The sequence below is a fragment of the Struthio camelus genome, chromosome 25 (assembly GCF_040807025.1).
Source record: "Struthio camelus isolate bStrCam1 chromosome 25, bStrCam1.hap1, whole genome shotgun sequence".
In the NCBI taxonomy this organism is placed as follows: Eukaryota; Metazoa; Chordata; class Aves; order Struthioniformes; family Struthionidae; genus Struthio; species Struthio camelus.
In genome coordinates, this window is record NC_090966.1 from 2,878,142 (window position 1) to 2,892,232 (window position 14,091).

The following is a 14,091-nucleotide window of genomic DNA, read 5'->3' on the forward strand; positions in this document are numbered from 1 at the left end:
ATCCCACCCTCCTCACTGAGGCCACAGGTCCCTTTTCCAGGGACGTGATCAAATCCTTGGCTGGCTCATTGAGCTCTTTTCATAAAAGTTTGCAGCTGTCTCCTACCATTGGAGAACTGGCAGAGCTGCCATTTGGTCTCCAAACAAAGGAAGGAAGCAATTCCCAACATATTGGTCAAAGGAGGGCTGGAACAGATACGCTTGAATGTCACTTCATTTCCTTGTTACTCTTCTGAGACAGGTAAAGCTGACCAGGAAAGGAAAAGGGGGAATCAGCTGCCGCCATAGCAATGCTCCAAAAATCCTAGCCCTTCAAAAGGGCACCATACTGTGGACTTTTACAGAGCTGCTCTCCCCAGCTGCTAAAATCTACAGCTTAATTGAAAATAGTTGATCCTTGAGCAGCGGCATGAAAAAAGACTGATTTATTATGGCTTCATACCCTTTATCCCTTCCAGTCCCCTTTGCCTCCAGCAGTGCATCCACATCCTCTGCCTCCTAGGACAACCCTTCCAGGGACCCTTCCAGGGAACGGCAGCACACACTGTGAGCAGTTTGACACCACGTGCATGGTAACTCAGCCATAGTGCACCCCCCCTCCCGCCGCCATCAGCCTCGCTACTGCTTGTGCGGTGCCAGCCTTCATCCCAGAAGAGCCACCAGCTTGGTCTCTCCTCTTCTACTTAACCAGCAATACCCATGCAATGTGCAGAACCTGGATTATTTCTGAGACTCTTCAGCCAAATTTCCTTGAAATGGGCTGGTGGGTTTGAAAGCTGCTTGGGGGTGACAATGGGCTGACAATGGGAGCTCATAAGCCATGTTTCCTCCAGAGATGGTGTTAAACTCATGATTTTCTACTGCATCTTGACAAAAATGGCACAGCTACAGTTCCTGGCTATTTCATGACTCCATCTGGCCACAGCCTATCTGTGACTGCTTGTATCCACTTGCAAATCTCAGCGGAGGTTAGGGTTAGAGCTAAATAAGTGAGACAGCGGTCTGGTTATTGGGCCTAGGAAAATTCTGTGGCATGCCATGCCCTGGGGAAGTCTCTCTGGGCTTCTGAAGTGATGGCATCGGGTTGCCTACTCCTGTAAGCGCACCCTGCGTTTCACCAGCAACTTGCTGGGTGGGTGGGTGGAAGCAGAGGATTTGCGTGAGAATAGCAGTTTTCTTTGCATGTTTCCAGGCTTCCTCCTGAGTATTTGAAACTGTGAAACAAATGTCACCTTCCACGCTCTGGAGGTGGGAGGCACAGAAAAAGAAAACAACAAAAAAAGAAACTCCACCCAACGTCTATTTCTCTTAAGGAAAAGTCTCATGACTGTTTAACACAATCTCATGATTTCTGGGAGGCTTGCTGCCAGGTGTTGCTCGGGGTATGGAGAGTAGCAGTGAGCAGGGGAAAACCTAGCTGGTGAATAGCTAGGTAAAAATCCTCGCTTGGTATAGTTGGGAAGAGCCTGCTGACGTGGCAGTACCTCTCCTTTGTGTAAAGCAGTGCCAAGGTGGGGAAGACAATGGGCCTGGCAGGCGGCCACATCTCACGTGATGTGTAGCAGTGTCCTGCACAAACTGTGAGGAAGCCGGTGGGCTCCTCTCTCCTTCTGAGCTACTCCCAGGAGGTGTCATGAGATGGTGCAGCATCTTATGTCACCAAAGCGTTTAAGTCCCCATGGGATGCTGCACCTTCTCATGAAGTTTCTCCCACTACGAGCTTCTGCACCTCAGGGTCTGAATATTCAAAAACTGGGATGCCAGGAGAAGAGATGTGGATGAGAACATCAGGATGAGGGTGAGGGTATCAGGCCGGGCTCTGTCCCAGCACTCTGCAGTGGATAGACCTACTGACCTTCAGGCTGAATTTCAATTCCTGCAAAGTTTTGCACGCATTAGAGGTGCTCCTGAAAGCTGAACTGTCCTCAGCTAAGCTGGGCTGTCTGCAACAACCTCCTGTGCAGCACTTCTGGCTCTCGCAGCATCTTCACACCCAGGAGGTGCTGGGGGATACCCAGCGAGGTGGCCCTTCTTGCTGGACAGGGCTGAGTGATCCTGGTCCTTAGCAACACTGAGCTGTGACTGTCGTGATTTGTGATGACGTGCTCATGTGCATGGCACCCTGGTGCATGCACTGGCTCAGCTGCTCTTTGCTGGAGTCAAGCAACCCTTCTTGCACAGGGCCTTCTTTTACCTCATACTCCAGTCAGGGCTGCACTCTCTGTAGGCATCCCCCGTGAATGGAAATAATCATTTTCCTTAAGAAATATAACTTGCTATTCTTGGCTTCAGCCCAAAGCCAATAGCTTCAAAGTTGTTTTTTTTTTTTTCCTTCCAGCAACTGTGAAACAAAACACATTTCACAACCTGAGGAAGTTGAACCTCACTTATTTTTGACATCTTGAAAGGAGAAGAGCAACACGGTTTTTGTGCAATGGGTTTCATAACGCCAGTCTGCAGCCCCTGTTTGAGAGCTAGAGCACAGACCGAGAGGGGACCAAAGGAGGGTCTCAATTGCAGGCGCCCAGCAATTTTAAGACATGGGGCAACGCCGGATGGGAGCAGAGCAGAGTTACAAAGAGGTTTTTTTTTAAACACAAGGAGGATGAAGCGCTGGGATGGGACTTTACTCCCAGACGTTGGCTTGGCAGATCTCATGAGCGTGGTGGGGCTGGAACCGGTGAGGGAAGGTTTATCACCTGGGGGCACAAGCAGCGAAGTCGCAGGATGTAAATCTCTGCCGCCTGCTGAGACAAGACCAGAGAAATGAAGCAGCTTGTAAATCTCCCAGCATGATGGGTGTACAGGGAACTGGGCATTCAAGCAGGGCCTTGTCCTAGGAGAAAAGCAGGTAAAAAAGGGAAAAACTAACCTTAACAGATAACTAAGGGCATAGATGTACGTCAGTGACGACTCCATCCTGAGATGCCCAGAGGACCCAGGGAGACCAAAGTCAGGGCACAGGCTATTTCCAGCATGACACCAGTGCTCACCCTGCCATTTTAAGGCAGGTGATTAAGCTGGTTTCTCCCTTGTCCAGCTGAAGACATTACACTTCAGGGGCCATATCCAAACCTTTCGGTTCCTGTGTCATCTTCCAGAGGCAGCTGCTCATTTTGGACAGATCTGTGGCTTTGCAGCTGCTTGGATCACAGTTTTATGGTCCCAATGAGTGCCACCAGTTGAAGGGCATTTCTCACCCCACGCAGGCTCTTGCGGCAGCACCAGGCTCCAAACTCAGCTTAGTGCCCCTCTGCGATGCCCCTCTGCCTGCTGCCATTGAGATTCCACCGAGTACAACAGCCCGTAAAGGCTGAGCTGTTTATTAGTGATTATATTAGTGTAGAGAGCGGACAGGCATGTCCTCAGCCCCCCCTTCCCAGGACATGGCATAATGTTCCCTTTCTTCGGTTTTGCAGCTGATAGATAAGACAGCCAGCGTCGACACAACATGTGTCACCTCTAATCAATTGCCACGCTAGATCCTTGACAGAGAAACAGTTTGTACCCAGTGGTAATTATTTGTTCCCTGCCAGTCTTAAGAGAGCACACTGCTTTCAGTGCGATAAGCAATTGAAATATGGGCAGTTTTTAAACTACCCCTTGGAGCCTGAAAGTCAAAGGCATCAAATGGAGAAGCAGCTGAGAGCGGAGGAGTGACGCCTGGGCAAAGACCTGGCCAACCTCTGGTTGCGAATTCCTGGAGTAAGACAAAGGATTGGAGGCAGCTAATGGTGGAGAATTAGGTGTAAGTCTGGCTTTCTAGAGGACAGGATGAAGTCGGGAACCAGAAGGCTCAAACCCCAAGTTCTGGGGTCTGTGCCCGTTCCCGTGGGGAGGGCTCTGCCTTTGCTCAGCTGGTGCATGGAGCCTGGCAAGAAACACCAGCAATCCCAAGACTCTGCGTAGCCAGTGCAAAGATGGTAAGCCTAGCTAGGTACAGGCTGCTGTGCAGACTCGGTCCTGGCAACTTCCAAAATATTGGACACAGTACGGGAAGGCTCACAGGTGATTTTTGAGCAAGGGTGCCTATTCCTGCACGTGATTCTCCATTTCTAAGCACTTTAATATCATCTGACAAGGCCTTCTCCATAACCCAGGTCAGAGAGCATTGCCTAGGCTTGGAGGCCTGCACTGGGAGTTCATCTGTTAAAAAAAGATGCCCTATTTTGATTTAAAGACTTCAGGGACTGAAGGACCCACCATGGCCCCAGGCAGGCTATTCTCATCTGAATGCATCCAGCTCTCACCCCTGCTGTGACCCCCTGCTGGATTAAATGCCTTTATTAGAAATCTCTCCACAGAGGAATTTGTAGACCTATGGAGCCACCTCTTCACCTTCCTTTTGTTAGACTAAATGACTTGAACTTTTGTCTCATGAGAAGGCAGCTTGCCAAGTCTCGAGGCCGCCCTTGCAGCTCTCTTTTGAACCCTTTGCAATTCAGCAGCAGCCTTTCCATGAGCCACTGCCTGAACAAGGCTTGGCTTTGCGTGGGAAGAAGGTCAGCGGTGGGACGACAGGTATCCAGAGGACTAGGCCCTGTCCTAGGCCAGTGCCAGTCTCCTAGATTGCACACGCTGTATGGAACCCACTAAGATAAGACTGTGCTTGTTACCTTTTGGTGTCCGCCTTGCAAACACACAGCAGACAGAGGTGGAAACTGAGTTACTGATGTTGCCTTCAAATCCGAGGTGTCCAGGCTACGTGCTCTGCCCTCAGTGAGAGACACAACAGCCAAATTTGAGCGCACTTAAAAGTTAGTGGCGAGGATGACCCCCGCCTGCCTGCTTTGGACCAGAAAGTAGCCCTCCCTTTTAGCTCCACGAGTCTGGCACCAATGCAGGCAGCGCCTCTTCAGCTCAGGCTCACTGCGTTTCAGCTCCTCCAGCTCTCCCTTCCTCCACCATCATCCTTTCCTCTCCCCAGTTACAGGCTCTCAAGGCAGGAGAGGGCAGGCAGCTAATGCTAAGAGGGCTCTTGAATCAGTGTCTGTGCTAAGAGCCTGTCTGAGAGCCTGGCAGACAACTCCAGTTGGTGTCACATCTCCCTGCCTGGTGGGCACAGTGGGAACCTTCCAGCCGAAAGTTTGCTGACTGCCGGTCAGCATGCAGCTGGGCTCTTGCAGGGAAGCAGCGGGCCAAAGCCTACCGGGTCTGGGGCGGTGCCGCATGGAGACTGATGCAGATGCACAGGCTTGCAAGGATGTGGCCTGACTCGTTGGCACCACTGGTGGATAAACTTCAGCCTTGGCCCTGGTGCAGATCCCGTTGGGGGGGAGGGCAGAGGAGGGAATGGGGGAGACCTTTGGGGCAAGCATGAACCCACCACTGTTAAAGCTGCTACATCCAGTGCAAGTGCCCCAGCACAACCCACTTGGACCACTTAAGGGCTTTCCCAGAAGGGATGGAAGAAGTCATGGTTAAAAAGCTTGTTCACCTTTTCCAACCATCTGCTGCCCTCTAGCTCAAACAGCCAGGCAAGAGGAGCTCCAGGGGACGTGGGGCAGACGGCTAAAGGGTGTGGGGAGTGCCTTGCTTTCCTCCTCTCTACCTAGAGGGGCTGATGCCCCCCAGATGACACAAGAGGCAACTACAAGCTTTGCATGCTGCCACCACTGCTGATTTCTGGGCTGACTTGCTCTCAGTGTAAGGTCCGTCAACCTACCCACTATGTTGCTGCTGTTGTCTGAGCCATGTCTACGCAATGTAGAGTTTGAGGGGAGCTCCCTCAGGTGCCTACGTGGCTTTTTTGGATGGAGATACAGGCTTGGTACTCAAAAATATGTTTTAGTAAAGGGCTGCCCCAGGGATTCAGTGAAGTAGTCCATGAGCTGGGGTGTCTAAATACCGCCAGGTCCAGCAGTAGCTCCTCCAGGGCTAGCAGCTCAAACGGTATCAGCTCATCTGCTAGGGACTGACATTGCCGCAGTGTCTCACCCCTCTTCCCTCATCCCCTGTGGATACCCACACGCCTTCTGTGACTTCCCTGTGCATTTGGGGACTGGAGCCTCTAAAATCCTGAGTTCCTCCTTGGACTCAAACCCAGCCATTAGTGAGTGTAAGGGACAGAAAGACCAGTCTGCACAAGGAGCCCAGCCCTAACTAGGCTTTGGCTGCTGGCTTGCTCAGTGCAAGGAGCATTCCTGAGAGCCCTGAGATGCTGCAGTGAGGCACCTGGAGCCAGGTCTGGCACGAACTCCCTCTACCAGTCCAGAAGGTGACTACAGGGAACCAGCTGGCACAGGGGGCTGGCAATGGGAGACGGAGCGTGATGGCTCCACAGCACTACAGCCAGGCTATTGATGTGCACTTGTTAACAGTTGCTGGCTGTTGGGCCTCCCATACGTGATGCACGTGTGGCCTCAGTCCTGGCCCCAGTTGATAATGAAAGCCGGTAACACAAAACGAGCTCTTCAGCAAGTCCCTTCAAAGCTGTGCTCTTCAGGAGCAATCAGTGATGCCGCCCCCAGGCCAGCCTGCCTGTTCAAGTGATTTTTTTTTGTTTTCCCCTCCACAGGTGGTAGTAGCAAAACTCTTCAGATCACCTCTGGGCATCTCTGTGGTGTCCCTGCTCATCAAGTGGCAGGCTCAGTAAAGACTTCCAGGGATTCTTTACCAAAAACTCTTTAATAGAGATTTAACAAATTGTCAGGTGGGAATATTTATATGCATGGAAATGACTCTCGGAGTTGCTGTTGCCCTTAACCCCTTGGAGGGCACACATCTGAGTGCACATCCTCTAAGTACTTGTCTGGCAGCCTGGAGAGGATCAGACTAAAACCCATCTGCTATTTTTTGATGACTGAAGGGACTGTGCTCACCTTCCTGCTTGGTGAAGGTGATTTGGGGTGTCCAAACCCATGAGCCAGGCACTTCTGGGGGAATTTTACTGGTTTTACTGTTTGAGGGAGAAAGGCTCTGCTCAGAGCTGGCTAAAGCAAACAGTGTTTGCTCTCCTCTGCCAGCAGCACGGGCAGGTGACACAAAGCTGGTTGAAATCCAGACCCACACTGCAGCTCCTGGTATGGGCAGCCACAATGGAGATGGGACAAAGCCCTGCTTTTGCCTAGAATGGGGGGGGGCAGGGGGAGGAGGGAGATGAGGCGAGAGCCTTTTGAAGTGAGAAGCACATCGACCCCACAGAGCTGGGACAGCATGATCCTGGGGCTTTATTTTGGCGGCGGTGATGGGGATATTTGTCCCAAGTGTTCCACTCAGTTCCTCACCTTGGGTCCCTTGCCCTGAAGAGGCGGGATAAGGTAGGGCCTGCTGCCATGGAGGACTGTGCCCTGCTGCAGCTTGGACTTTTGTCCAAGAACAAGAAAGCTCTTGATGACCTAGGTGGACCAGGAGTTAGACCTACACTGAGCACCCTTACCTGGTCACTTGCTTGACACTACACTGGGAGGTACAGTCTAATCCAAAATGAGTGATGGACTGGAAGTAGCTACTCCACCTGCAATCTATCCTCATTCCTGCAAAAAACTGGTGCGGCTGTAGGTTGAGGAGGGGCTCCACACGGCTTTTAGGCCACTGCAGGGTAGTAAAGCTCTGCTAAACCCAACTTGTTTCATTTTGCTCCTGTTCATATTGCCCTCCCCAGCTACACTGGCTGTCCCTGGGACTTGCCCTCGCACCACGCGCTGGCCAGAAGCAGGACTTGGGCCGAAGAAAGGCATTTCTGCTCTGCAACAGCCAGTGCAAGAAACAAGCCTGGCTTCAAGGATGGCTTTGCATCTTCTCCAAGGAAGAGGGACAGACCACAGCTTGGGTGCTCCTTCAGCTGCCTCCTGCCTTCAGACCGGAACCTCTACTCATCCCAGCCTTCAGCATCCCCTGTGGGCAAAACCAGGCCGATCTCCACTCCCTGTGGCTGGTTTGATGCCTTCCTGGGAGTCGGGGCTCCACCAGCACTGCTGAGGAAACAGCTTTTTGCAGTCCAGCTGTGGCACTCTCTGTTGCAGGTGCCATAGCCACTGCACTGACAGCAGCCACTGGCCATGGAGTGGTACTCAACTCAAGAGGTGCAAGGCCACACACACACATACACACACGACTGCCTCCTCCCATTTCTTCGGACTAATAAGACAGCAGGGTTTGGAGCTTCATGAAACTCACTTTCTCTCTTTATTGGGGTAAAATCACATCATTCTGACAAGGCATCCAGTTCCCTTGAAATTCCTGGTGACTCATAAATGACACTCCAATGGGTGGCCACAAAGCATAAAAACAGAGTCAGCCCAACTTCAGTGGGTGTCTGAAGAGCAGAAGCAACATGCTGAGCACAGGGGCCATCACGGAGAAGACGAGGACCTTGTCGAGGAGGGGGCTGGCGTCTAATGCCAAGCGCTACCGCAGCACCATGCCCACCAAGCGTGATGCCAGGGTGTGTGAGAAGGGCAGCAGAAGAAACATGGGAGCCGAGGGGTGAGGAACGGTCCCGAGACGGCTCGTCTCGGCACCTGCCCATCGCCTGGCCGAGGCCGTGCTGGGGGACCAGGTCTGGGGAGGGGCACGGCAGAAATGACACAGCTCGGCCATTTCCACAAGACCAGCTTTAATATCAGTCATGAGAACGAGGAGAAAGCACAGAAATAAATTAATGGAGGAAAATGAAAAAAAAGAAAAAGAAAAAAAAAAGAAAAAAAAAAAGAAAATCACCACCCCGTACCCACCCCGGCCCTCCCTGCCGAAGGCGGACTATACAAGCTGCATTACAGATGGAGGAGCACGACACAGCAGCTGCGGCGTGGATCCACCGAAAGCCACCTGGTCCGGCCCGGCAGAGACCGCCCGCGCTGTCCAGGGATGCTCACCTTTGGGTGATGCGAAGCTCTGAGGAGAGCCGGCCTGGCGGAGCCTGGCTGAGCTTAAGAGTCATCACAGAGTGACACGAAGGACAAGAACGGAAGAAGAATCCAAGAGCTGCGACTTTGTTTGTTTCTTTATTCTAATTCAGCCTACGACGTTAGTAATGGTGATTTCAGGGGATGGCTGGGCCCGCGAATTCCTTCTCGGTAGTGAAAATCAGAGACTGTAAAGAGGAACAGAGCTTATAAAGACAGATAGGAATATATTGCCTTAAAAAGAATTGGCATGCAAGTGCTTTATACATTTGGCAGTATATGAAATGGTGGGGTTTTTTTTTTCCAGTTTGTTGGTTTCTTTGTTTTGCACAGTTCAAAAATGAGCTGCTGCCTTCATGTCTTGAAGACAACCCCCCCCACAGGAAAGGACAATGCAAGTCAAGTCCAAGGCGCCTCTCTGGTTTTGGCAGAGTATATATATGTTTTTTATATATATATATTTTTACATATATATATATATACATACATACATACATATATATGTATATATGTATATATAATATATATATATATATTTATTTATTTATTTATTTTTTAAATGCATAGCGGTTTTCTTCAATTTTTTTTTTTCCCCCGTTGCAAACCTGAGCTCGGTCCCTGCTTTCCTGTGCAGTTTCCCTTCCTTAGGTGTTGGCACTGTGGAGCTGGCGGCCGGTGTCAGCAGGCGATCTCCTCCAGCGTTCCCAGGGTGGCCTGCAGGGGCACGTTCACAGTGTGGCTGATGGTTTCCGAATGATTTGGCATGGGGTCACAAGTGCTCTGCAGATGGAGAGAGGGCGAAAGGGTTAGTGCAGGACCTCTCGGTGCTCCCTGCCCCTCTGAGATGCTGGGAAGGTTTCCGGACCTGCTCCCAACGGGACTCCTTACCACGTTTTCATCATGGCTCCCCTCCTCTTCCTCCTTGCCAAGTAGGTCTAACAATTTCTCCTTGATCAGCTGCAAGAGAGGAAGATTTTGGTGAAGCTGGGCAGGAGCAGCCAGGCACATTTCTCTGCCTAGAGGAACATCAGCGAGGCATGGAGCGTGTCAAAACTCATCTCTCTACAGGAGAAAAAAATACCAACCACTCCCTCAATTTTTTAAAAATATATTTTGGGGTATATTAAAAAACATCAGGTGGATGAGCAGTGTTTCCCTTCAAAGCCATGTTATTTCTTTGGCAGCTGCTGCCACCAAAAAGTATATTTCATTTTCAAGGGAAATCCTGGAGACGGTGAAAAGCAAGAGAATTTTGCTTCAGACCTTCTACTGGGGAAAAAAAGGAACAAGCTGAAAACTTTAGCAATTGGGTCAGTTCCTAAGGAAGCAATATTGCCGCTGGTAGGCAGGTGGAAATGCTTGCCGGGGATATGGGAATGGCCACGTGTGAGCAGCCTGGGAGCGCAATTCTGCGCTGGGACGGGACCAAACGGAAGCCTCCTTTGAGGGTATTATGAAAAAAAATCGTCTCTAGGATCAGTGTCTCATTCGACTTTGGTCAGACCCCTGGGAAAGACTCAAGCTATCTGTTTGCTGGCAATTGAAGAGACTTTGCAAATGCTTTAGTTGAAAAAGCCACAAATTTTATGCAAATTAAAGCTGCTTTCTAACAACTCTCTGAGCAGATTAGACCAACTATGTAGAATAGGCACCATTTAAGATGCTCTTCTCTTTCCCTCCCTCCCCAGAGCAGGTTAAACACGGGTTTCCAGGCGTCCTGGAGGATGCCCTCTGCCTCGGGCACAGCTGGATAGAGCCCTTCCAAGGAGACAGGGACCGCTCTTAAGATATACTTGCCCCAAAAGAAGAAGGAAAAAAAAAACAGGCACGAGAAAAGATAGTTGTCAAGTTCTGTAAGCAGATGTCAAACGAAAGGGAGGGGGAAAAACCAATCCACGCTTTCAGAGATTTCTTATTACTCTCTTATGAAAGAAAGAACCCAAAGAAAGTCTGGAAGAGCTGATGTGAGTGAAATATTGTATGCATCCAGACCGAGCCATAGACTGAAGAACAGGTTTTGCTTGCACTCTGGAGCCATTATCAGCTTTATGCTTGTAATTTTCAATACAATGTCTCAGAGGGCAAAGAAATGCAGGAGCAGGGCCGAGCTGGAAGGGATTTGAGCTGTGGAGCAGCTGGACAGAGCAGGCAGCCTGGCCGGTCCTATTGGGAAAAGGGGTTCAGACAGGGCTATGAGAGCCTTGGACTAAGAATGCCCAAGACAGCATGTATTTGGGTGCTGGAGTCCTAGCGCCATTGTACAAAAAGGCTGGGGTGTTGGCAAGAATTAGCAGGAGGTGCCAAGGGACAAAGGCAAGGGATAAGTCTGTTCGGGTCCCTTGCATCACCTAAATCCTGCAGCTCGACCTGGCCACGGCGCTCCCAGGGGCGGATGAAGCAGGAGGAAGGCTGCACATATGAGGAAGATGCTACTGTTTGCAGACAGAGCCTGCTGCTGGGTCACGGGAGGCCCCGGCCCAGCTCTCGGCGCAGAGTGACGCTGAAGGGAGCAGACAGCAGGGCCCGCGGCAGCGGCTGCATGGGGAGCGTGGCAAGCACAGGCAGAAAGCCACAGGTGAGCTAACCGGCTCTGACAGCGCATCTCACCTGAGTCTACCAAGGCGTATTTTAGCACCACAGCAAGGATAAAATCACCTGGGAGATGCTGGGCTGTGTACCTGAGTTGAAATATTACTCAGCAGCAAAAGGGGATAAAAACATACCAGGGACATAACTCCGCTGCTGCAAGGCAGGAGCTCTTGCCACCAGATGGAAGGGCTGCTGGAAAGCAGCGTCCTCTCCAGACGGTTATTGCAATATTTCCCGTTAACGGGAGCTTGCACTTTTCTCTGGAGCAGCCATTGCCACAGCCGTGCCACAGGATAGCGCTCGATCCAGTCTTGGCACTTCCTAGAAAGTGCCTTGCTCCTGGGCTTCTGGTAGAGCTGCAGATGGCGGATAATAGGCATGGACTTCACGTAGGTCTGGGTTGCGTTTTTTCACCCTCCGGCAGTGGCACAAGGGCTGGCAGAGCTGCTTTTCCAGCCCAGCAGGCAGATTGGGACTCACAGATTACTTAAATCATTGTTACCAGAAGATAGTAATGATGCATGGCTGCCTATGAGTAGCAGGGTGCGAATAGTGCAGCAGCATGTCCTGGATGGGCTGCCACTGCCCGCATTGGAAGCAGCACAGCCGCATGAATGTGGTGCTCTACCCAGGCTAATTAACCCAAACAAGAAGCAGATCTCATTAGCTGAGGCTGGGTGCCAAGTGAACGCAGCCACGTGGCACGGCAGCCCCTGCAGCGTGGCAGGCACGTGGTCATTCCCCACTCATTCGGCCCTAACGAGGGGACCTCGTTGCCAACGTAGGGTGGAAAAGGGACCATCTGGGCACTCCAGACACAGACAGTCCCGCGACTGCGATGGTGCCCAGCCTGGGGTCAAGGCTTATAAGTACACGCTCCACGCAAGGAACAAGAAGGTGAAGTGAGATGGTCTTACCTCGTATATATAATCAAAGAGCTCTAGTATGGTGAGGATACTAGCACCGATAAATAGTCCCATCTGGCCTCCAATGTCACCTAGGAGAGAGAACAACACACGGCTTGGTTTTTTCCCCAAGGGAAAGCCAAAAGAGGCTGCTGTTAAACATGATGCTCCCACCCGCTGAAAAGCCCCGTGACAGCAGTAAGTCAGTCTGCACTCAGCCGAGCGCAGGCTCTCACACAGCAGGAGTCTGGGGTGAAAATAGAGCCTGAAAAAGGAAATCACGAATTTCTCGGGAGCCTGAGTGCCAGCCTGGCCTTCCTTGTGCTGGGGAGCCTGGACCAAAGTTGACAGCTCAGATATGCTCTTGCACATATCCATCCACCGTGGTCCAGCCTCCCTGGGGGAACAGCATTCTTCATCCCCAAAGAGCTGCGAAATGCAAAGGAGTCACCTATAGGTATCACGGGCACAGCAAGGGCAAACATCGACAGCTCTAACGGTGTGAAAAACATCCCAGGGAGGACTTTCCTGGCCACCAAAGTGCACTACATCATCAGGCCAGGCTGCGTGCCCTGCCGCGTGGGTCCCGGTGTGGATGATGCAGCCAGCATCGGGCAGATTGATAGCCGTTTCTCCTGTTAACAGGGCCTTCGTACAGAAGCCTAATGAGAACGCAACAGTGCTGTAACGTGCGCACTGGTATCAGAGGAAGCCATCTGTCACAGCCAGACAGCACCTTTCATCTCAGGAATCCCTAAACCTTTCCCAAACAGGGAAGGAGAGAAGGTGGGGAAGGAAAAAGACGCCATAAAAGAATTAAGTAAAGTCCCATGGAGCCTAGAAAAAGCCCAGGGCTGTCAAAGAGAGGAACCAGAGAGGGACAATCAGAGGGTGACAAAGCTCCCAAATCCTGCCAAACAGCCACCACGACCCATGACATGGGACGAACATCAGGAGATAGGTACGTGGGATGTGGCCGCCGCTGCAGCGAGCGCTGTGTGGGGTTGGACACAGTGTCTGCACATAGGGTCACCCTTTTTTGGCTGCTTACAAAAGGCATTGGAGCAGCCTGGGAGGTTTCCGTGTCCAACACCGGTGAGAGAGAGGACAGGGCTGAGCCGGCACCTCTGCCTCCCAAAACTACAACTCTGAATGGGCTGCTGACTCCCCTCCGGGTGCTGCTGCTTAGGATTTGGGGAAGGGACTGCATTGCCATGGAGACAGCATCGCTGCTCCAACACCACTTTTCAGGTGGAAAGCAGCCCAGAGGGCCTTGCGATGAGAGAGAGAGATTTTTACAAACAAATTACAGCCAGCTTTCACCGGCGCGACCACAGAGCTGCCTGGCTGCAGTGAGAGCTGCTGCGGAGGGGGGGGTTCATCTCCCACTCCTGCGAGGGACCTTTGGTTTCCTACAGGCCTGAAGACTTTGAAAGGAACCTGTCCCAGCACCGAGGGCAGTTGGGGGACGCTGCGCCCCATGTTTCGGGCTATGCTCCTGCCATGGAGCTTGCTGTTTTTCCTACAATAGCACCCCCAGTGTGCAGATCTGGAGGTGCTGGGGAAACTCACCCCAGGTCCTTCCCAGACACAGCAGAAAGATCCAAGCAATTCAGGACACAGGAGTCATGGCCTGGCCCTTACAGTTGGGGTAGGAGAGGCTCAGGCAAGGCCTCCACAGGTGGCAACTTGACAGCTGTATCTCGAGGGGCCAGGAGGAGAGTTAGAGTCAGCCACCTGCCAGCTGGTTG

At 51.7% G+C, this 14,091-nt stretch overlaps 1 protein-coding gene across 3 annotated transcripts in view; it reads right to left on the reverse strand.

Moving 5' to 3' along the window:
- Window positions 1-8,540: 8,540 nt before the first annotated feature.
- The window catches only part of LOC104144763 (acid-sensing ion channel 2), a 549,773-nt gene continuing 544,222 nt past the window's right edge, over window positions 8,541-14,091 (reverse strand). For 2 of the 3 annotated variants that reach the window (XM_009675941.2, XM_068919187.1), the window contains exons 8-11: window positions 12,353-12,432; window positions 9,735-9,803; window positions 9,452-9,626; window positions 8,541-9,034 (exon numbers count right to left, since the gene is read on the reverse strand). In XM_009675941.2, the coding sequence (XP_009674236.1) occupies window positions 9,525-9,626; window positions 9,735-9,803; window positions 12,353-12,432 (251 nt within the window). In that variant the 3' untranslated portion in view covers window positions 8,541-9,034; window positions 9,452-9,524. The other variant, XM_068919188.1, reaches the window with a different exon arrangement.